This window comes from Vulpes lagopus, chromosome 18 (genome assembly GCF_018345385.1).
Source record: "Vulpes lagopus strain Blue_001 chromosome 18, ASM1834538v1, whole genome shotgun sequence".
Classification (NCBI taxonomy): Eukaryota; Metazoa; Chordata; class Mammalia; order Carnivora; family Canidae; genus Vulpes; species Vulpes lagopus.
In genome coordinates this window covers 26,360,513-26,382,887 of record NC_054841.1, presented here as the reverse complement: position 1 = coordinate 26,382,887, position 22,375 = coordinate 26,360,513, and the positions used below count along the sequence as shown (strand labels likewise).

At 46.3% G+C, this 22,375-nt stretch overlaps 1 protein-coding gene across 2 annotated transcripts in view; it reads left to right on the top strand.

Annotated features, from left to right (window-relative positions):
* Positions 1 to 22,375, top strand: part of HCK (HCK proto-oncogene, Src family tyrosine kinase) — a 40,848-nt gene that overhangs the window by 4,350 nt on the left and 14,123 nt on the right. For both annotated transcript variants that reach the window (XM_041732155.1, XM_041732154.1), the window contains exons 2-6: positions 11,988 to 12,105; positions 14,868 to 14,910; positions 15,209 to 15,308; positions 16,098 to 16,196; positions 19,554 to 19,657. In XM_041732155.1, coding sequence (XP_041588089.1) covers positions 11,989 to 12,105; positions 14,868 to 14,910; positions 15,209 to 15,308; positions 16,098 to 16,196; positions 19,554 to 19,657 — 463 coding nt within the window. In that variant the 5' untranslated portion in view covers position 11,988. The remainder of the gene's footprint in view (positions 1 to 11,987; positions 12,106 to 14,867; positions 14,911 to 15,208; positions 15,309 to 16,097; positions 16,197 to 19,553; positions 19,658 to 22,375) is intronic.

The following is a 22,375-nucleotide window of genomic DNA, read 5'->3' as shown; positions in this document are numbered from 1 at the left end:
TCCTACATTCCAAGTTTCTCTGAGGCTCTTACGACTGAGCCATCTAGGCACCCTGGATTTCTGTCTTTCAAAAAACCGAGTTGGCAATAGTGGGACTAGAGACTCTGTCTCTCATCCTCTCTGCTATTACTCATGGCAGCACTGGTTAAGCCACGGAGGGCTTACCCTGTTCACTATCCCTGAGCTGTCGGTTCGCACCACCCTCCCTTGGATCACTTTCCTCATGTGGGTGTCCCTATAGGCCCCTATAGCCATTTGACTTTTCAAGTCTTTCCCCCCAATTTTGCCTCCCTTTTTATATAAAAGGAATATCAGGTCCAGAAAGGTGAGTAGCTTTCCCGAAGTTACACAGCATGTTAGTGGTACAATCTCTCTTAGCCTCCATCTTTCTAAACAACCCCTACTGTACTTTGATCCCCACCTCATTTTTCCGGTTTCCTCCATCCCAGGGCTGGGAGTTTTACTGTACCTCCAGGGACATGGGTAATGATGCAGAAGAAACCCTTGCTCCAATATAAGATGTGCCCTTGTTCTTGGCTGGTGCCTATGGCCACACATGCTGCACCCTCTGCATGTTGCTGCAATGCTCCAGGTGGCAATGCATTGGGGCCTGCATTCCTAATACTACCCTGAGACACCCACTGAAGTTCACAATGTCATCCTGAAATCCTTTGGCCTGGGAGACTTAGGTGCAGCCAAGTGCATAGGAGACCTTCCCAAACCTCTGCCAGAGCCCAGGAGCCCAGGAGACCAGCGTCTGAGTGCCCACATTGCCTCAAAGGAGCTGTAATGCGTTTGGGAAATCCCCTCACTCTCTGAATCTCAGATTCCTTATCTGAAAAATGGAAATAAGGATACTACCCCCCAATTCATGTAGTAAAAATCCTTTGATGCCAACACGGAAAAAAAACGATACTCCATATTTTCTGTGGAAAATATGTATCTGTGTACATATGTATCTTATGTGAGTTTCCTATGAATCTTAGTGTGAGTTTCCTTAGAAGCAAACCCTAGGAAAGGGGCCATGTGCAATTACTATTTTGTCTATTTGGGAGAGGATCCCAGAAACCCCTGGGAGGAGAGTGGGGAAGTGAGACAGAAGAGAAGGCAGTCATTAAAGGTGTATTATCATGCCAGTCACTTCTGTGGGCACCAGGAGGTCAGTTCTGCGGGGAGCCCCGGGAGCCAGTGAGCATGCGCAGGAGGTGAGGGACCTGGGGTATTTATCCACCTGCTCCTGTCAGTCACAGGTCGAAGGCTGCTCCTGGAGGATGCTGTTTCTCTAGCACTTCCACTTGCCAAGCTCACGGGCAGAGCAGGTGCCAATGGCCATGGAGAAATCTTTTAGGGAGGGAAATACAGGTGCTGCCAGCAGGAGTGCTCTGAAACGGTAAAGCACAGAGTGATGGGGTGGCACATCGACAGATACCCTGAGCCCAGAGGCGTGTGCGTAAATGCAGAGGCAGAGGTGGCTGTGGGGGGAAAGTGGTGGCCATGGACAGCCTGTAAAGGGAGTAATCCAAAAGTACCTTAGATTTATCTGTAATGTTTTCATTTTTAATAAGGACGATGTGCTGTTTTACCACATGATGGAAGGTAATTTTAAAAACAAAATACAGGGGGATCCCTGGGTGGCTCAGCAGTTTGGCGCCTGCCTTTGGCCCAGGGTGTGATCCTGGAGTCCCGGGACCGAGTCCCACATTGGGCTCCTGGCATGGAGCCTGCTTCTCCCTCTGCCTGTGTTTCTGCCTGTCTCTCTCTGTGTCTATCATGAATAAATAAGTAAAATCTTTAACAAATTTAAAAAAAAAATACATACCCTCCAAAACAGAAAAGAAACTGAGACTCTGTCAACTATAAAAAAGCAGCTGTAAAAGGGTCAGGGCATGCGTTATTGTGGCTTCGAGGTTTCTATTTGTGGGGGCAGATTGGGGACAGCTGACTTTGGAGCAGGATGGGAAGTTAGAGTTAAAAGTTGCCCCCCCGGGGTGGGGGGGAATTAGCCACCATGTGCCATGTCCTGTCTGAAGAGGGCAACCTCCACTCAGTTCTAGTCAAAGAGGGGCTTCATTCCTCTCCAAGCAGAGATAAACAAACACGAATATCCCTTTTCAGTTTAGACAAACATTTGTAACTGGTTTCAATGGGAAAAACCAGGGCACCCAAGAAGGAGGCTTCATTCAATTATTCAAGAATTTATTGAGCATCTATTGTGTCCTCATTTTATACACTGAGATGCAGCAGTGCACAAAACAATCACTACCCTCGTGTGTCTTACATTCTCCAGGTGACAGATGATAAACAGATCCTTAGGTAATACATTAGTGTATTAGTCTAGCTCCTTTAAGAAGACTCTCATCTCAGAGATTAAATATGCAAGAAATATATTAGCAGGAATGCATATGGGAGCAACTAGGAGAGGCTAGGAAAACCAGTAAATGGCAGGGCATGTTGGACTCCAAATGAATGGGAAGAAGGGAAGGAAGGAAAGAAAGAAGGAAGGAAGAAAGGAAAGAGGGGTAGAATTGTCTTAGTCTCCAGTGCAATTCCAAGGAAGGCTTGGCAAGGCTGTTGAGGAGCCCTTAGCCACAGCCTTCTGTCAGAGGTCCCCCTAGCATGGCCTGCCTCAGCATCCCTGACACACTCCATCATTGGCTGGGAACAGCCCATGGCAATGGGACTTTAAAGCACAGCAGTTGGGGCCATTGATCCATTCCACTCTCTGCAGAAGATGATAGGCTCATCTTCATGGCTGCCACATCAGCTGCTGGTTACAGCCATATAGAAGGCAGCTGGGAAGGGTTAGAACGTGATGGAAGTTGGGGGCGGGTGTTCCTATTCTTAGGGTGATGAGACAAGGCCTCTTTGAACAAGTGAGATCAGCAAAGAGATTTGGGAAATATGAAAGAGGTTTTTTGGGTGAAGAACATTCTAGAAAGTAGCATGTGTGATGGCCCTGAAGTGGAAACATGGTTGGTGAATTGAGGAATAGCAAGAAGCTAGTGTGGCTCAAAGGAAGCATCAAGGGAGAATGACAGGACTGCAAGGTTAGGGGGAGCCCAGATCCTGGAGCGTTGTCGGCCACAGACAGGACTTGGGCTTTTATTCCAAGTAAGATGAGATCCCCAGGAGTTGTTGAGCAGAGTTGTTGGGCAGAGGAGGGGCATTACCTGATTTGTATCTTTAAAAAAATTTTTTTTACAGATTTTTATTTATTTATTCATGAGAGACAGAGAGAGACAGACAGACAGAGGGAGGAGCAGGCTCCACGCAGGGAGCCCAACGTGGGACTCGATCCCACGTCTCCAGGATCAGGCCCTGGACCAAAGGCAGCGCTAAACCGCTGAGCCACCAGGGCTGCCCTACCTGATTTATATCTTAAAAGGGTTGCTGATCTATAAGAGGCAGAGTGGGGATTCAAACCCAGCTCTTTGTGACATCAAATCCCATCCTATAGTTTTCAAACCTGCCTGCTCCCTGCTTACCTTAGAGATAAAATTATCCTCAGGAGGTTCACAATTGCTCTTGAATCCAGACTTGAACAGGTGACCCAGAGGTAACAATGGACATGCTAGGAGTTTACTACATGTTTAGAACAAGTAGTAAAATAAATGCATCTCAGAGCCAGCCCTCTGGCCAAGTCAGGTGAATGACCAGAGGCCCTGAGTTCCTCTTCAGCATGTTGCTCTGTCACTTGCTATTGTGTAAACCAGGGCACAACGCTCATCCTTTCTGAGGCTGCTGCTCCACCGGTGTAACGAAGGACTCTCCAACCTCTTCCTGTTTGCAAAGTCCAAATTTTGAGCTCTTTGATAAAAAAGAAGCTGAGGGTCAGAAAAGGGGAGACATGAGGAGCCGAGGTGACCCTCACATGTCCACAAGGGATAATAGTCACTTGGAGGGTTAGGTGGCTCATTGAAAAAATAGGGAACCATAGGAGTGGGATCCATATGGCCTTGCATGCTTGGAAACTCTTTAGGAAGTTGTCCCTGATGGGGGCAAACTTTTTCCCTCCTCATGGCTGAGCTGCTCTGAGGAGGGAAAGTTCCTCTAATTGGACAGTCTTGAGCCCTGGGGCCCTAGACATCTGCCTTCCCTAACGTCCTGTTTGGGTTCCTCATCCTCGTTCTGCAGTTCCCCACTGCAGCCTCTGGGGCTGGCTCCAGTGGAGGATGAGAGGCAAGAGAGCTGGGCTGTTGTTCTACCTGCCACTGACCATCTGGGAAACCTTTCTGCCCTGGATCTCCATGTCACCCTCTGTAAAATGGATTCCTCATTCTGATACTGCTGACTTCAATTAAATATGGTCAGGCCTATAGAAAGTTGAACACAATGTATTTACTCCACAAGTGTATATGGAGGGCCAAAAACATGCCAGGCACTTTCTAGACATGGTGTCAGTGCCATCAACTTTTGGGGTCCATATTCCATACATTCTCACCTATTCTAATAGATCTAATGCCCTCTTCTCATCCATCAAAACCTGCTATCTATGAAGTCTTTGCCATAACCATTTACACTTAAGTATGAGTTGCAACCCCTTATAAGAGTTTCCTCTGAACAGGGCAGCACTCTGAGGTTTGAGGGGGGCAGAAATCCAACTTAAACTGGCCCAAGCAGAAGAGGGAGATTATTGGGAAGTCCATGAACACATCCACTTCAGGAAGGGCTGCATTCAAGGGCTTGGGAATCTGTGTTTCTCCATTTCTTGGCTCTGCTTTGCAACTCTTTTCCAGGCAAAGGCCGATGGATGACTCTCAATGTCACATGTCCACCTCTGCTTCTGTTACTGCAACTCTGATCAGCCAGACTTGGTCACAGACACTCACACACACACCGACAACCAGAGGTTGAAGTCAGCTCTACCCCAATCCATGAGATGAGGGTAGGGGAGAGATGGTTCCCAAAGGAAGACTGGGGTGCTGTTCTCAGAAGAAGGGGGAGCAGAGACTATACAGGAAAGAACTATAGCTGTCCTCTTCAGAGAACTTATCATCTAACATCTCACTTCATATTGGAGAAACTGAGGCCCAGAGAGAGGTTGGGACTTGCCTGAGCTCACACAGAGAGTTTGTGGCACAGGTGAAACCAGAATCCGGGGCTCCTCAGCCTCAGCCCTCACAGGCCTCTGCTTGAGCCTAAAAGCTCCTGTTAGGAGCATGGGCAGGAGGTGGAGGTGAGGGACCTGGGGTATTTAAAACCATCTTCTGCTCACTCCACAGAATGCCCAGGCAGCGCCCTGGCCTCTCCCCTTCGGGCTTCACTCTGAGCATGTAGGAGGAGTCTCTGAGGCTCCACAGCCCGCATGGTGACCGTGGGAAGCACCCAGGGCAAGCAAACTGACATTTCTCATTTCCCTCTCATGTAATGCCTTCAGAAGCAGAGGGGGCGAGGAGCGAGTTTTCAGTTTCCAGGAGCTTGGCAGTGACCTGAGGAAGTTATCTTTGCCAGGGGTCAGCAGTTCTAAGTTAGTCTGGGGCCAGCCAGGCAACTTCTGCTCTCAGAGCCTGGTTTTATTTATTTTTATTTTTTTTAAGATTTTAATTATTTATTCATGAGAGACACAGAGAGAGGCAGAGACACAGGCAGAGGGAGAAGCACGCTCCATGCAGGGAGCCCCATGTGAGATTTGATCCAGGGATTCCAGGATCACGCCCTGGACTGAAGGTGGCGCTAAACCGCTGAGCCACCCCGGCTGTCCCAGAGCCTGATTTTAAACCCCATTAGATAAGAATCATGTGTTCAGAGGTTTTTAAAAACTTTTCACAACCATGTCACACAGGACCTCAGGCCAAGCCTAAGAAGCAAGGGCTTCCTATTTTACGGAGCAGAACATGAAACTAGGGGAAGCGACCTACCTAAGGTCACATGGCTAGACACTGGCAGAACGAGGATCCAAACGCAAGTTATTCTGACACCCAGTTCAGCCCTTACTCCACTACATTGATGGATTTCATATTTCAGTGTGTGTAAGAATCTCCTGAAGAATTGTTAGAAATGCAAATTCCAGGCCCTCATCCCCAGAGGCTCTGGTTCATTCAATCCAGATTATAGCCCAGGGATATCCAAGAAGCATTTGGATGTGAGCAGTAAAAATACGATTCGAACTATCTTAGACAAAATTGAGAATTTATTTGTTCATAAACTGGAAAAATCCTGAGATTGTCAAGTTTCAGACATAGCTGGATCCAGGTGTTCATACATGTCTTCAGGAATCACTCTGTCTCCATCACTCAGCTTTGCTAGCCTCTATGATGGCTTTACACTAAGACAGTCTCTTTCTTTGTGATGTCAGAATGAGTCCCAAGAGCTCTGGTTCCCCACATTTACATCAGCAATCCTTACATAAATAGAGTGCCTTTTTCCTAATTTTTTCAGCAAAAGCCCAAAGCCAGTTCTGATCACCTCAGTTAGAATCACATACATACGTATAATTGAATTAGCCACTGTTAGTTGTCAGGGAAATGTGGAATTCTCTGGTTGGCCAGACCTGTATCAAGTTGTCAATCCCTGAAAGCAAGGGAGGGATTAGCCTCCTGAAATGCCTTGCATTGAGTGGAAAAAAGCTAGTTTTTCAAGGAAAATCCAGGTGCTGTTATCAGAAGAGGGATAGATGCTGAGGAAGCCAGAGCAAAAAGTGATGACTGCTTCTCAACTAAAATCACACAAATCATCTGGGCCTTGTTGAAATGCACATTCTGATTGATGGACAGAGGACTATGATTCTGCACTTTTTAAAAGATTTTATTAATTTATTTCTGAGAATACACAGAGAGGAGAGAGAGAAGCAGAGACACAGGCAGAGGGAGAAGCAGGCGCCATGCAAGGAGTCTGACATGGGACTCGATCCCGTGGCTCCAGGATCAGGCCCTGGGCTGAAGGTGGTGCTAAACCAGTGAGCCACCCGGGCTACCTGATTCTGCATTTCTAACAGCTCCTGTGTGATGCTGCCGCTGGTCCTCACACTGTCACACACAGTAGCCAGGTGCTCTGTTACATTTCTAAGCTCACTTTAAGCCATTGTGTCACAGGGCCTCTGCAGTCGCATCCTGCAGAGAGAGCCTTGGCTATATAACCTCTTCCCTCATCCTCTCCTCACCCCCTCCCATCCCATGGCCCACAACCCACCCAAACAGTAGCGTCATCTATTTGGGAACCAACTTGTCAACATACTGCAGACTCAGCTGCCAAGTCATAGCTGGAGAAACTGTCCATTGTGTTCTTCAGTAACCTTTAGACAAGGAGTCACATAATGAATTCCCGTTTGAATTTAGTGTTCACAAAATATTTTTTTTCTGTCAAAAAATTACTGTACTTCCTGGAATTTTATAGTGACAATGTACAGATTTCTATTTTTATCTTGGCCACTAAGAAGCTCAGAGGTAAATCTAGTAGATGGTAGCAGTGGCATCCTAGGCTTCTGGTTCAATTACTCTTTCCTTTCTAAATGGGGTAGCATAACCCTTTTTTGAGTCTTGAAGCACTCTGGATATGATCTAATATTATAAACTCCCTCAAATTGTTTTTGGAATTCAGTGCTTCTTTGGAACATTCTTTTTTTTTTTTTTTTTTTAAGATTTTATGTATTTATTTGAGACTGAGAGAGAAAGAGTGAGTGGGAAGAGGAGCAGAGGGTGAGGGAGAAGGGAGGAGAAAGAATCTCAAGCAGACTCCTCACTGAGCAGGACCCCAATGCAGGCTCCATCTCATGACCCTGAGATCATGACCTGAGCTGAAAACAAGAGTCAGACACTTGAGCCAGATCAAGAGCCACCCAGGCACCCCTTTGGAAGATTCTTGACTTTCCCCAAATCTTGATTGAAATCCTACCCATTCTTCAAAACCCAACTTGTTATCCTGCTGCTCAATTATTATAAACAGGTTGCTTTTTCTATGAATGCATTAAAATACACATGTTAGCAGCAGAACCCAGATGTATTCATTTTACAAAAATGGCTTGATATTATATGTCTTTTGAAGTTTTCATTTTTTACTCACTAAGTATCTTGGCGATCTTTGCATAGCTTTTTGACAGGTCTTTGCCCATCTGTAACAGCTTCTTTGTATGCAGCTTTAGAATATCATTCTGTATGTTCAGTCTTCCCTTCTCAACTCAGTCCCTGGAGCAGAAACCACGTCCTGATGCTTTCACTTTGAACTGATGACAGACTCTGGGCATGAGTTTATTCACTAATTATGAATTATGCTCCTACTATGTGCCAGGGAGGTGCTAAGCCAAGCTCTGAGGGACACAGACGTGAGTAGAACAAGCCTCTGCTCATGATGGAAATGTTCTGTATCTACACTGTTACACTCAGTAGCTTTGAGCCACAGGTGGCTATTTTTTTAAAATTTAGATTCAATTAATTAACAAATAATATATTATTGGTTTCAGAGGTAGAGTTCAGTGATTCATTAGTTTTATACACTATCCAGTGCTCATTGCATCACATGCCCTCCTTAATGTCCATCAGTCAATTTACCCCCTCCCCCAACTTCCCTTCCTCACAGGTACCTATTGAGCACCTGAAACATGGCGAGTCCTAACAGAGATGTGCTATATGTGTGTGTAACTTACACACTGGGATTGGAAGACTTAGTGTGCAAAAAATAAGTATAAAGTATCTCATTGATAATATTTTTTACTTTAAATAAATAAATAAATAATTGTATTTTTGTTTTTAAGTAGGCTCTCAACCCAACCTGGGGCTTGAACTCACGACCCCAAGATCAAGAGTCACACACTCTATTGACTGATGAGAATTTTATATTGATTACATGTTAATAATTTTTGACACGTAAGGGAAAATAAATTTATCTTAAGATTAATTCGCTTGTTTCTTTTTACCTGGAAAAATATGGCTGTAGAAAATTTTAAATTATATACATGGCTCCCATTACATTTCCAGGTCTGGTGATCACAAAAATGAGTATGTCTGAGGTCACTCTATGCCAAGCAGTAGAATAGTTCTCCTGGTTTAGGGGGACAGTTGCATTTTACGCAAATTTGAATCCTGCCAGTATGTAACTTTTAAAAAATCATTTTATTGTGCAAAAATTGATCTAATGGGAACCCCTTATTTTAAAAAGTTAACTTTTTAGGGTGCCTGGGTGGCTCAGTCAGTTAAGCATGTGACTCAGTCTCAGCTCAAGTCTTGATCTCAGGGTTCGGAGTTCAAGCCCTACATTAGACTCCAGACCTACTTAAAAATTTTTAAAAATAAAAAATATAGGGATCCCTGGGTGGCGCAGCGGTTTAGCATCTGCCTTTGGCCCAGGGCGCGATCCTGGAGACCGGGGATCGAATCCCACATCCGGCTCCCGGTGCATGGAGCCTGCTCCTCCCTCTGCCTGTGTCTCTGCCTCTCTCTCTCTCTCTCTGTGACTATCAGAAATAAAAAAAATTAAAAAAAATAAAAATATAAAATATAAAATAAAAATAGAAAGTTAACTTCTTAAGTGTTGCCGTATCTCTAAGTTTGTGATTTGGAGGAATTACAACCTGTATCTGCTTTATCTTCCAGGGTAGGTCCACATTTGCTAGTAAACAGAACTGGTTATGGTTAACATTTCTATAGTGCTTGCTGTGTACCAGGAATCTTTACATTTATCAAGTCATTCAGTGCTCACCACCACCCTGTGGTGTAGAAGCCCACCATCCTTTCTCAGAGGTGGCCTCGGATCATGCATGAATATGAGAACCGCTGAGACCCGATGTTCAGGACCCTGTAGCTATCTCGAATATGTAAATTGCTGGTATAAATGATACTCAGTAGGTGCTCAGAGAAGCAGAAGCACTGCCCTGCATCACACAGCAGTGTTCTTCCCAGAACACTCTTATGTAATCGAAAAATATGAAATGTAATATGATTGTATGCCATACAGAACCACACAATATGCTGTTTTATTTCCAGAACTGTAATACATATTTATCACAAGTCAAAGAGAGGTGTTTTAAATGCATATAAGTACATTATAAAGCAGTGATTAATTGTGATAATTTTTCAAATTAATGATCCAGCACTCTGGGAGCCTGAACAAGTTCTTTATTTTATTCACAACAGGCAAATGAAGCAGAAACCGCCTAAGTCTTGAAGTAGTAAATTGTTGCCAATTCCCACAAGGACAGACAAAAACATCCTTGTGAATAAAAGAATCTTTTTTAAAAAAGTAACTCCCCTAAGCCAGGAATATGGATTTTTTTCCCCTTAAACCACAAACATGTGTTTATTTTAACAAGATAAGTATAACTGAGTTCTAACTGCTTTAGAGGAGAATTGCAATTGTGTAGAGCCGAGGAAAACAATTACTCTCTCATGTGACTGCTTATGGCTCATCTTCTCAGCAAATACATGTGGGCATTTTGAAAGAAGAAATAAAACATTTCTGCCACTTTTGCAATTAAGTTTTGACTCTGATTGGAGTTTGACTTTTATCTTTAAATTTTGTGAACCCATCAGCAAAGTCTGTCAGATTTATTTCCAAAATGTTCCCCCAAATCTGTCCATTGCTTACCTCCTTGACAGTCACCCCCCCACCCCCACCTGGGGGCCAGGCCACCATCATCTCATGCCTGGACTCCTGCATTGGACAGGGTTCCCTGCCCTGCCTCCTGGAGTCCATACTCCACCCAGCAGCCATTATTTGAAATGCAAATGAATCCCATTATTCTCCTGCTTAAAACTTCCCATGGTTTCTCAACATCTTTAGAATCAAACTCAGATTCCTCACTGGCTGAAAAAGATGTGGCAATCTTTTCCCAAACTGCACTCCTCTTCCCTTCCTGTGACCTCCAGCCACAATGGCCTCCTTTTAGTACCTCATTCTCTCCAAGCACATTCTAGCCTCAGAGCTTTTGCACTTGCTGTTCCCTCTGCCTGTAACACTGTTCCCTCACAGTGTTACATGACTGGCTGCTTTGTACCGCTCAGGTCCCAGGTCTGACATCACCTCCTCAGAAAAGGCTTCCCCAATCACCCTGTCTAAAAAAGCCCTGCACTGTTTCCTATCACATCCTTAATTGTCCTCACACTTTTCACTGACTAAATTTATCCTGTTACATATTTGTTTACCTGTTTATTGTCTGTCTCCCATTCACCTCCAGAGTGAGCTCCATAAGGGAATGAACTTGCCTGTCTTATTCATCGTTTAGAAGAGTGCTCAATAAATGTTTCCTTAGCAAACAAAGGAATGAATAACCAAATAAACTAATGAGAGAAAGAAGGAAGAAAGGAAAGGAGAGAGGGAGGGAGGAAAGAAACTATTATAAGGCAGTTATAAAATGATACAAGGAATATGATGCCTTGACTATTATTTAGCTAGACTGAGCCATATTATGTGATCTCATCTTGGTCATTTAATATAAAATGGTAATTTATTATATAATAATAGTATGGTTTCCCTATAATGTTTGCTCTGAGTCCCATGCTCTGCTAAGTATTTCCCCACCTACATGTTTTCTCATCCTTCCAATACCTTGAGAATATGTGGTATCATTGCCATCTCCACTTTGCTGATGAGGATCTGAGACTGGGGAGCAGGGAGAGTGATGAATGAGGTGTTGATGGGTGGAGGGGCCAAGTGTCAGCTCAAGGTTTTCTAATCTCAGAACCTGTGGTGCCTACCACCCATGCTGCTCTAAGGCTCTGCATGCTGAATGATGATGATCCTCATGACTTATTCTCTCAATAAACTCCCCATTGCAGAGGTCCTTGGTAGCATGACCCTATGACAACTTGCCAACTCTGTGTGGGTATGTGGCAGACATGGACGTGGGGAAGCCCAACAGTGACAAGGGCAGAGTGAGCTCTATGTGGCAAGGTTGGGACTGAATGCGGCTGGCAGGGGCAGTGGGTTGGGGGGTGGGGGGAGACAGGGTAGGGGAAAGGGAGCCAGCCTGAGGGCAGGCGGCCTGGAATCCAGCATCCAAGATTCCCCTGTATGGGGCTCGGGGCAAACCAGGCTCACTTCCGTTCTCTCTGATGCAGGATGGGGTGTATGAAGTCCAAGTTTCTCCAGGACAGAGGCAAGGTCTCAAAAACTGAGCCCAGCGCCAACCCACACAGCCCTGTGTATGTGCCAGATCCCACATCTGCAAACAAGCGGGTGAGTGGGGAAAGAAAAGGGGGGTCAGTAGCCTGAAGAACTGCCCCATGCCGTCCCAAATTGCCCTAACAGTCTCCTGTTTTCCAGAGGGTCAGCAGGGTGTGTTTGGGGTAACATGGAGCTGACTCTTCACCAGCAGTGCCCTAACTCTCTGGGACAAGTCTGCACCAAGGACCTAGGGCAATGACATCACTCCTCCTTGTCCAGCTGTCCAGGCCTTCTTGGCCCCTCAGCCTTGGCTCCAGGGACCAGGTCCCAGTGGGCACAGCAGAGGCCCCAAGCCTGGGCGGTAGCATGAGCAGTGCAGAGAGGAGTCAGTGACCTGACCAGTAACAACAGCAGTTGAAGTAATGATAGTAATGATAATATCAGTGCCATAGCAATAACCATAACAACATTGTAACAGCAAGACCAGTGGGAATATAGTGGCAAGCGCAGATGCAGTAAATAAGAGAAGTGGTCATACTAGTAGAGGCTGTTTGCTTACTTATCTTCTGCATATGCAGGGCTTATGAGGCACCAAGTGCTGACCTAAATGCTGTATGGTTATTAACATCTTAAAGCCTCACAGTAATCCTAGGTCATGACTCTTATTATACAGGTGAGACCCGGAGTTTAATAATTTACCGAAGGCTGTGGATTGAAAGGGGTAGGGGCAGAAGTCAAACCTGGCAGTGCAAGCTCCAAAGTACCAGTGGTTGGAGCAGGAAAAACTAGGCGGAAGCCAAATGTTAATGAGGAAAGTAGTCAGGGCAGTACTAGTGGTGATAATGGGAGCCATAGTTGTCACGGCAGTGGTACTACTTGTCCTGTAGTTGTGAGAGTGATACAAGAGTGGCAATAGAACTAACAGTGGTGTTAACAGTAACAGAACCAGTGATGGTGGTGATGGTACTATAGCAGCAGGAACGGTTGTAATAATCTTACCATTCTTGGACCACCTGCCATGTTTGAGGCACTGGGGTGAGGTGTTTCTTCTACATCATTAGTCCTCACCAAAACTGAGAGGCAGGAGGTATGGCACTTTAAAGCCACTAAGATTCAAAGAAGGGAAATGCCTTCTGGGAGTCACACAGCTGGGAACAGCAGAGCCAGGTCTTTCTAACCCCAAGACCGGGGCTCTCTCTGGAATCCTGCAGTCCATGCCCTTATCTGAGCTCATCTAGGGAAACATAGCCTCTGCTTGCTGCCTCAAGGGGCAAGGGTGTACTCCTTCCTCGGGCAGGCCCTCAGAAAGTTCTTCCTCAGATGGAAGGGAAGCCTCTTGTCTCATAACGCTTATGCCTTGTTCCCAAACCTACCCCTTAGCCCTGTACCAAATACATCCAGTCCCTTTGCCCTATGACAACCAGTTGAGAATGAAGGCAAAGACCTTACCCAAATCACCCATTCCTTCTAAATCATTTTTCACATGATATGGCTTCCTGCCCACCTTCCATTCTGCTTGCCCTTCTCCAGGCATGGTATCTAGAACAGGACTAATTCATGGAATAAGGGAATAGTGGAATAGTCACCTCCCTCCCTCTGACACTTGACTTCTATTAATACCTCCTAATTATATGAGCTTCTCACTCCAGTGACGTCCTGAACTGACATCCTAAGCCCTAAGTCACTCCTAGATCTGTTCTTTCCTAACCTCCGTGGCCCTGGGCCCTTTCTATGGTTAGGGCTTCAGGCTCTCTGAGGCCTTCTAGCTTGGCACCAATGGAGGGCAGGGGGTTTTCTCCCACTAGTTTTTGGTTGTCTCCTGAGCATCAGACTTAAGGGATGCTATTATCAGTCATTTGTTTTTCTCCTACAGGGCATTAGTTCAGTGGTAAGTTAGTAAGTGTTCTTCAGAGAAAGGGTTCCCAGGCCAAATCAGTTTACAAAACATGGGGCAAAACAGGCTCCTTCCCTGTGGGAGTCCTCAAAGCTTTGTGAATCTTGATGGGCTTTATGGGTCTCCCCTTAAAAAGACATACCTGTCATAGTTTCCCACACTTGTTTTTCTAAGTTTAGTTGTGTGAGACACAAACACATTGCCCTTGAAAAAGAAAAATCATAAATAACAGTTAAAGCTACAGTTTCTTCTGACCTATGTCCCCCTCCCCAGTGGTATCACATCCCTCCCTAGAGGCATCAACTCTTGTGGTGTCAGTGTGGATCCTTGCAAACTTGTTTCCAAGAATTTACACTCACACATATACAGTATATGTCCACTGAATGTATGTGTATGTACATGATCTCTATAAATGTATCATGTTGCTCATTCAGAAGAACTAGCTTTGTTCACTCAACAATGTATTTTTAAGACCTAGTTGGGCATAGAATGAAGTTCCATCTCCCTGAGGGCTGTTTAGAGCACCATGGTGAGCGTGCCAAGGGAAAGAAGCCAGTTCCCCTCTGGATGAACACTTAGATCCTTTCATACACATAATGGAGCCTTTATGCATGGGATGTGTTGGTAGACCTACAGTTTCTTCAAACATATCTTAGAAAACACTGATCTGGACCAACCCCTTCTCCATATGTCAAGGAGGGAGACAAGCCAGCGTCCCCCAGGATGTCCAAGGCCAAGGCTACAACCCAAGACACCTGGATCTTTGTGGTGCCCCTGATGTGTGCTGTGACCTCCCATATATCCCCAACCCTCTTGGGTCTTCCTCCCTTGATACACAGAGCTGGGATGAGATACTCTTGGGTATCCTTTTTGACACAGACCTTCTGTAGCTCCCCACACAGTATCAGATTCATCCCCTTCTCTCATTTCTTCCCCACAGCGTCCTGATCACAGTAACGACAACCTACCAGGGTCCAAGGAAGGTATGTATCTGACAAATATGTGGTGGAGTCTTGTGTTAAGTAGAGGATTAGGTTGGGTTCTTAGAGTTTAAGGCAAAAATCCCAAGCAGTCAAAACCACCCTTGAAAACCCTTTAACTTGCTCCCAAAGTATTTTGTGCAAGCTATTTTGTTTCTATTACACTGTCTAGGACTTATACCATGAGACAGACATGTCAATGGGTACAGGGCTGGGTGCCAGTTGTTGGGATAGGAAACACTCAGGGTTGTGGTAGTGCTCAGATAAAGCCTCACCATCCCATGTATCTCTCTTCCAACAGGTCCTGATGACATAATTGTGATCGCCCTGTATGATTATGAGGCCATTCACCATGAAGACCTCAGTTTCCAGAAGGGAGATCAGATGGTGGTTCTGGAAGAGTGAGTCTCTCTATCCCACTTCTAAGGCATAGCTACCTCCAATACTCAATCATGCTCTCTTGTGTTTCAGTAAAGAACCTGAGCTATCTTATATTAGGGAGTATAATGGCTGATAAAAACCTAATAATAATAGAGGATGGAGGGTTTGGTTAACCTGGATGAGAGTAAGTACACAAAGGAGCTTGTGTGCTTACTAGCGGTGTACATCCAGGCAACAATGAACCGGTGAAAGTGCTTTTTCAGGGAAGCCTTTCTCAGGCTCCTGTAATTAAGCTACAGGTGTATGGACCAGACCCTGCTGAGATACCTTTGCATTCAGAAATCTCTGGATCTGAGTTTGCTACCTCCAGTCCCCTATATTCTTCACCATCAGTGGGTGTAGTGTCACTGTGTGCTGGAGCTCAAGAATGGGAGTGGTTATGCTTGGTCAGACCACTCCCTGTGGCTCTTGGCCCACAATGAGTCTTCCATGGGCACAGGGCCCCATGCCCTAAGTACGGACCCCTGCAGGTCCAGGGGAAAAGAGTGGGGCCAGGGACCTAGGGCTGTGGGCTGTGAATGCAGGAACCAGGCTTGATTCTAGACCCTCAGATGAACAGTGGGGACTGTGGTAAAGATCCCTACCCTAACTGTGGAGTGCATGCTGGGGGCCCAGGCAGTGGTGACCCTGCCCTTTACCCTATCAGCTTCCTGGGGTTGGGGGGTATCCTAGGCCAAGGCTGGGGGACCCAAGAAGAACCAGGGGATTCTCTCTGCTCCCTGACTCCTTTGCTCACTTCCTGTCCTCAGGTCTGGGGAGTGGTGGAAGGCTCGATCACTGGCCACCCGGAAAGAGGGCTACATCCCAAGCAACTACGTCGCCCGCGTTGACTCTCTGGAGACAGAGGAGTAAGTATTCCATTTTTCTTGTCCTACAGAAGGAAGTATGAGCAAAATCAGGTTTGTTCCTGCCTCGGGGCTTTTGCACTTACTATCTCCCCTGCCTGACACACTCTTCCTAGGATCTCTACTTGCCTGGCTCCTTCTCAACCTTCAGGTCTCAAAGAGGCCTTCCTCGACCACGCTGTCTAAAGCAGATCCCCTCTGGGACTCTGCCTCCCAGAGAGACCTGTTTTATTCCCTTCTGCACACTTCTCGCTAGCAAAAACAATCTTGTTTCTGTGGTTGCTCACATGTTCACTGTCTGCCTCCCCCACTAGATGGGAGCATTTGAGGACAGAGACCTTGTCTGTCTGCAAGTGTATCCTCAGCACAGGCTGGCATGCAGTAGGTGCTCAATAAATACTTGTTGACTGAGGTCATGCCAAAGAGGGACTTCTGAGAGGCAAGGCTGCCCGCACCTGGTCAGTCATCCCTCATTTGGTTCAGTGTAGATATGTGCCTGCATGGCACCAGTGCCCGAGAGGCGGCTGCAAGAACCAAAAAGACACAGCACACCCCAGCCCTCACAGAGCAACCTGTAACCCAGAGGGCTAGGCTGCAGGTTCTTCTCCATGTCTAGCTTGACTCTGAAGACACAGTTATACGGTGTGTGTGCATCCATCCCACCATCCAACAGACATTTGTTGAGCATCCAGCAGCCCTGTTCTAGGGACACAAGGTGACTCAGACAGGGTTCCTCCCTGGAGACGCTCACAGCATGGTGGTGAGTGGCAAGTAAAACAATGGCCATGCTGCAGGGCAACGACAGGTCTCATTCAGAGCCAGCCATTCAAAAAGTTAAGACATGGCAGTCCCTAGAGTTTTATATCCCCTGCCTCCTCCCTCCGGCTAGATGGTATGGCTAGATGGTATTGAGGGTTTGAAATGCTGACCTAACTAAAAATGAAAATGTTTGGGCTTTTCCCATCTTACAGTCATGCCCTTCTTAGTGCACAGGGTACACAAAGTGCTGTGAAAAGTCTTCCCTGTCCTACCACTGACCCTTGTGTCCGGGGCCACCCCAGGGCTCTGCTCCCAGATTCCAGGATCTCAACACACACAGAAAACTTGCGCACCACACCTCTCCCCGCAGCCTGAGAGGAGGCGCCATCTGGATGGTACTCCCCAAAGGCAACAAACTTGCTGTGTGCAAAAGGCAGGGTACAAACAACATGTATGACGGGTTATCATTTGCGAACAAAAGGGGATAACCTAAATGGTGGTTCTCAGACTTGAGTGCGTCAGCATCACCTGGAGGGCTGGTTAAAAGGCTGATTTCTGAGCCCTGCTCTGCAACTGTCTGATTCAGAATTTGCATTTCTAATAAGTTCTCAGAGGAGGCTGCTGCAGGTCCAGGGACTCACCTGGAGAACCACTGACATGAATATAGACATATCAGGCTTGCAGAGTGCACTCACAGGTTCTTGTGTCTGCATCAAGAAACCACCAACAGAGAGGGTGCCTTTGGGGAGGGCAGTCAGGGCATTGGGAAGCTGGGGCAGGGGGTTGGGGATCTTATGTTCTCCCCCTCCTTGAAATAGACAATACTTCAAATGTTTCAAAATGCAAAGTGTGGGGAAGGATATAGAATAAAGAATGAAAAGTCTACCTTCCACCCTGTCCCCACCTAGCCACTTCTCCCCAGAGGCAACCAGTTCCTTATGAGTCTTCCCAAATGCTTCATACTTGTGTGAGAAAATACATATATTTCCCTTTATTTTACACCAGTAGCAGATACTACACATGGCATTCTGCACCTTCTGTTCAGATTTTACATGAAGCACCTAGAGTGGCCTCTTTCCTTCTATCGCTGCAGTGTCCATCATGTAGATGCCCTATTGTCCCCAACTAGTGGTCACTGAAACCGCTTCCAGTCTTGGGCTATAGTGACTCTCCGGTGTATCTGTCATTTCTTCCTTATGCAAAATCCCTGAGATAACTTCCCAAGGGTGGGATTGCCAGGGAGATGGTTGGTTCTTACCAGGTACTCTGTTACATTGCTTGAATATTTCACACAGCACGACGCAGTTCACAGATGAAAGCAAAGAAGGCCAAGTAGGCAGTGTCACATGGTGACTAAGAGTGTGGGCTCCAGAGTTAGACTGCCTGAAGTTGAATCTTGCCTCCACCACTTACCAGCTGTTATGATGCCAGTCAAGTAACTTGCTCTCTCCGTTCCTCAGCTTCCTCATCTATAAAATGGGGATAATCAGGACCATGATTTCCATGTAGTTGTTGGGTAGATAACAAGAACTTGATGAATGTTAGCTGTCTTTCTTCCCCAGTTGATACAGAGGAAGCAGAGGCCCAGAGAGGGAAAGCGACTTGCTCAAAGTCACACAGCAGATCTGTGGCAGATGCAAGGCTAGCTGACCTTGGGTCTGGAACGTTTTTCCATTACAGCACATAAACTACTCCTCACCCAGCTGAGGGTAGGAATGGATTTGGCTGCTACTGATGCTGCTGCTTGGACTTTTTCCACTCAATATCCCAAATATCCAGAGAGAAAAACAAAAAGGTCCAAGGATATGGCCCCAAGTATAAAATTCTTTGAAACCTCACATTTTAGCGTGAAAATTCATGTTGACTTTATATCCAACTTTGCACACACAGAAGAGGATACATTATAAAGTTTATGAACCTCAGCCTCCCCACTCACATGGACCTGAGACCCTGAGAGGATGGTCATGTGTGCCTGTGAAATTTGCAAAAGCAAGATTTTGACCACAGTTGGTTGAGACTGCTCTATCTTACCAGTTTTTCTTTTTTTTTTTTTTAAAGATTTTATTTATTTATTCATGAGAGATAGAGAGGCAGAGACACAGGCAGAGGGAGAAGCAGGCTCCATGCAGGGAGCCTGATGTGGGACTCGATCCCAGGTCTCCAGGATCACGCCCTGGGCTGAAGGCAACGCTAAACCGCTGAGCCACCCAGGCTGCCCTATCTTACCAGTTTTTCTATCCATCACCATATACTTCACATTGGGTGGCATTGGAATGACTCATGGGCATTTTGTATTTGTAACACTGTGTTCTTTTTTTCGAAAAAAAGTTTTTCCTTTTCTTTTCTTACAGTTCTGGGGGACCTCTTTCCTTTGGTATTTTGGTATTGTTCTTAAAGAAAGCTCCCCAAACTGCATAAGTTCCCATCTCAGCAAACTGGCTTCACTCTTGGTAAAATGTCTGTTTTGATATCAAAAGAATGGTTCTTTTTCCCAAAGGATCTTGTGGGAAAATCCATGCTGCGGGAAGCCAGGTTCTTGGTATCTCCATGCCAGGACCGCCTACCCTGGGTTCACACGCTACTCCTGCCCCTTTCCACCAGGTGGTTCTTCAAGGGCATCAGCCGGAAGGATGCAGAGCGCCAACTCCTGGCCCCCGGCAACGTGTTGGGCTCCTTCATGATTCGGGACAGCGAGACCACCAAAGGTGACGCCAGCCCTCCCCACCCTGCCCTGCCCTGCAGGGATACCCTGAGCATGACTGGCCACCACTCTCCCTCTGTAAATGCTCTGGGGCAGGGGGTGCTGAGTGACTCCCCCAGGCACCAGACAGTCAAGTTTTCTCCTGCCCTTTGCTGGAGCCTGGTTTGGGTCTTCTCAGCCTCTGTAGTTCCTAGATGGGTCCCTGGAAGCAGGCCCAAGGGGTCATGGACCCCCAAAACTAATATTCTGTTGAAGCTTGATCTTCAGTAGCTTGTATTACTTAAAATACTCATCACAATAGATCTTGTCCGCAAACCTGATCTCCCTCCTCCCATAAGGAGAGGGTAGACCAGGAGGCAAGAAGAGCCCCAAGCCAGCCTCCTGGAAGACTCTGCTTCAACTGGTTCTTTTGATGTTTTTTGGATGTTTTGATGTTGGCAAACTATTTCCTGAAATTCCTGTGCTGGGAAGGTGGCTTTCTGCCAGGTTGGTGCACAGGAAGCAAGAACAGTACCCCCCAAACATAACATAACTCAAACTCGCATCAGTTGAGGCTAATTTTCCCAAAGGAATGGATGTCAATAAGGAGTCTTGGGATTTCGGACTTCACACATGGAGTGCATCTTTTCTAATACATTTAGTCTCAAAGCTGCTTGCTTCCGATCAATCAAGTAAATTGTATAAAGTGTGACCTCACAGTACCCTGAGCAAACAGTCTTGCAGACGTCCATCAAAGGCATCTGTGTGGCCTTCTACTCTACCCCTAGATACCCGAATTGACCAAGCCTGAACATGATAAGATAATGCCACTCACAACCAATGTTTCAAGCCAGTGAATATTTAGACTTTATTTGCTCCCACCCAACAAGTCCCCTTTCAAGCCTCAGGGCAAGGGAAATAGGGCAAAAAGACAAAGCTGTACACACAGGCCCCGGCTTCTACTCTCCAGCTACTCCCAGGATAGCTGGGGGGTTGATTAGGCTGGTCCATCCTGCAGATAGGGGCAGGGAAGCCAAAGAAACGCAGCCCCCCACACCCCCCACCCCACCCCACAGACCTGCAGGGCAGGAAAGTCAGCCTGGTTCACTCTCACAGCTCCTTAGAAGTGGAGCAGAGGGGCCAGTAGAGCCAATTTAATAAAACTGGCACCACGAGTGCCCTGAATCCCATCCCAGAGCTTCTTGGGTTCCTCCCCATCCCATCTAGTGTCAGCCAAGCCAGCCTCATCTTGGCCAGGCAGAGTGGCAGAGTGGGGCCCGGAGCCAGCTTCCTGGGTTTGAATCCTGACTCTGCCACTTCGCAACTGCATGACTGCAAGTGAGTTAGCTTATCTGCTTGGACCTCAGTCTCCTTGCCTGTAAAATGATGGTGATCTAAAATGTCTACCTTGTGGGGTTATTCATTCATTATAATGAATAACATAATTCATTATATTCATATAATTATAATTCATTAGAGTGATCACTATTCATATCCACTCACGGTTTATGTGGTTGAAGTTCTTAGAACAGTGGCTGGCATGTATGGTCACTTGTTATCCATGCAACAATTTAAGCCTCCTCAAAAGCCTGTGACATAGCGCACACATTGCATACAGAGCAAACTGAGAGCCAGAGAGGCTAATAGCTTGCCCAAGGACACACAGCTTGCAAATGGCAGACGCATGGTCACCCACTAAAAGACTTGTGTGTTTCTGATCTATGTGATGTCATACACATTACATGCTGATTGCTGCTATCAAATTACCACAAACTTCCATGGCTTAGAACAAGATAAATTTATTATCTTACGTTCTGGAGATCAGAAGTCTGAAATCTCACTAGACTCAAGTCAAGGTGTCCAAAGAGCTGGTTCCTTCTAGAGGCTTCAGGAAATAATCTGATTCCTTGCCTCTGTCAGCTTTAGAGGCCACCGGCATTCCTTGGCTCATGGCCCCTTTTTCACATCCTTCTAACCTTGTGTTTCCATCTTCACCTATCCTCCTACTGACTTTTTTTTTTTTTAAGATTTATTTATTTATTAATGAGAGACAGAGAGAGAGTGAGAGAGCGGCAGAGACACAGGCAGAGGGAGAAGTAGGCTCCATGCAGGGAACCCGACGTGGGACTCAATCCCAGGTCTCCAGGATCATGCCCTGGGCTGAAGGCGGTGCTAACCTGCTGAGCCACCCGGGCTGTCCCCTCCTATTGACTTTGACCTTCCCACCTCCTCTTATAAGGACCCTTGTGATTCCATCAGGCCCACCTGGACAATCCACAATAACCTCCCCATCTCCAGACCCTTAAAGGGATCACATCCCCCAAGTCCTTTAACCGTGTAAGCTAACAAAGTCCTAAGTGCCAGCGATGAGGACACGGCCATTTGGGGGGGCCATTAATTCAGCCTACCACCACTACTGTTGACATGGTACATTTCGTTGTTTACATTTCCAGAATCAGACCGCATTTTGTTGTTGCTGCAGATCTTTTTGTTTGTTCCATTGTTTCTGAGTAACCTATTTGCGGATCTGATGTGGTGTGTTGGCCTTTGCAACAGATGATAGATAGATCAAAATAATGAAGACGCTGATTGAGGCCAACATTTGCTTGAGTGTTCACACCCTGAGTGCTTTGGAGCATTACTTCTTTTAATCATCAGGTAATGTGAGGAGATACGGAGATATGCTGACCAAGCCCATCATACAGATAAGGAAGTCGAGGCACAAAGTGGTGACAGAATCACT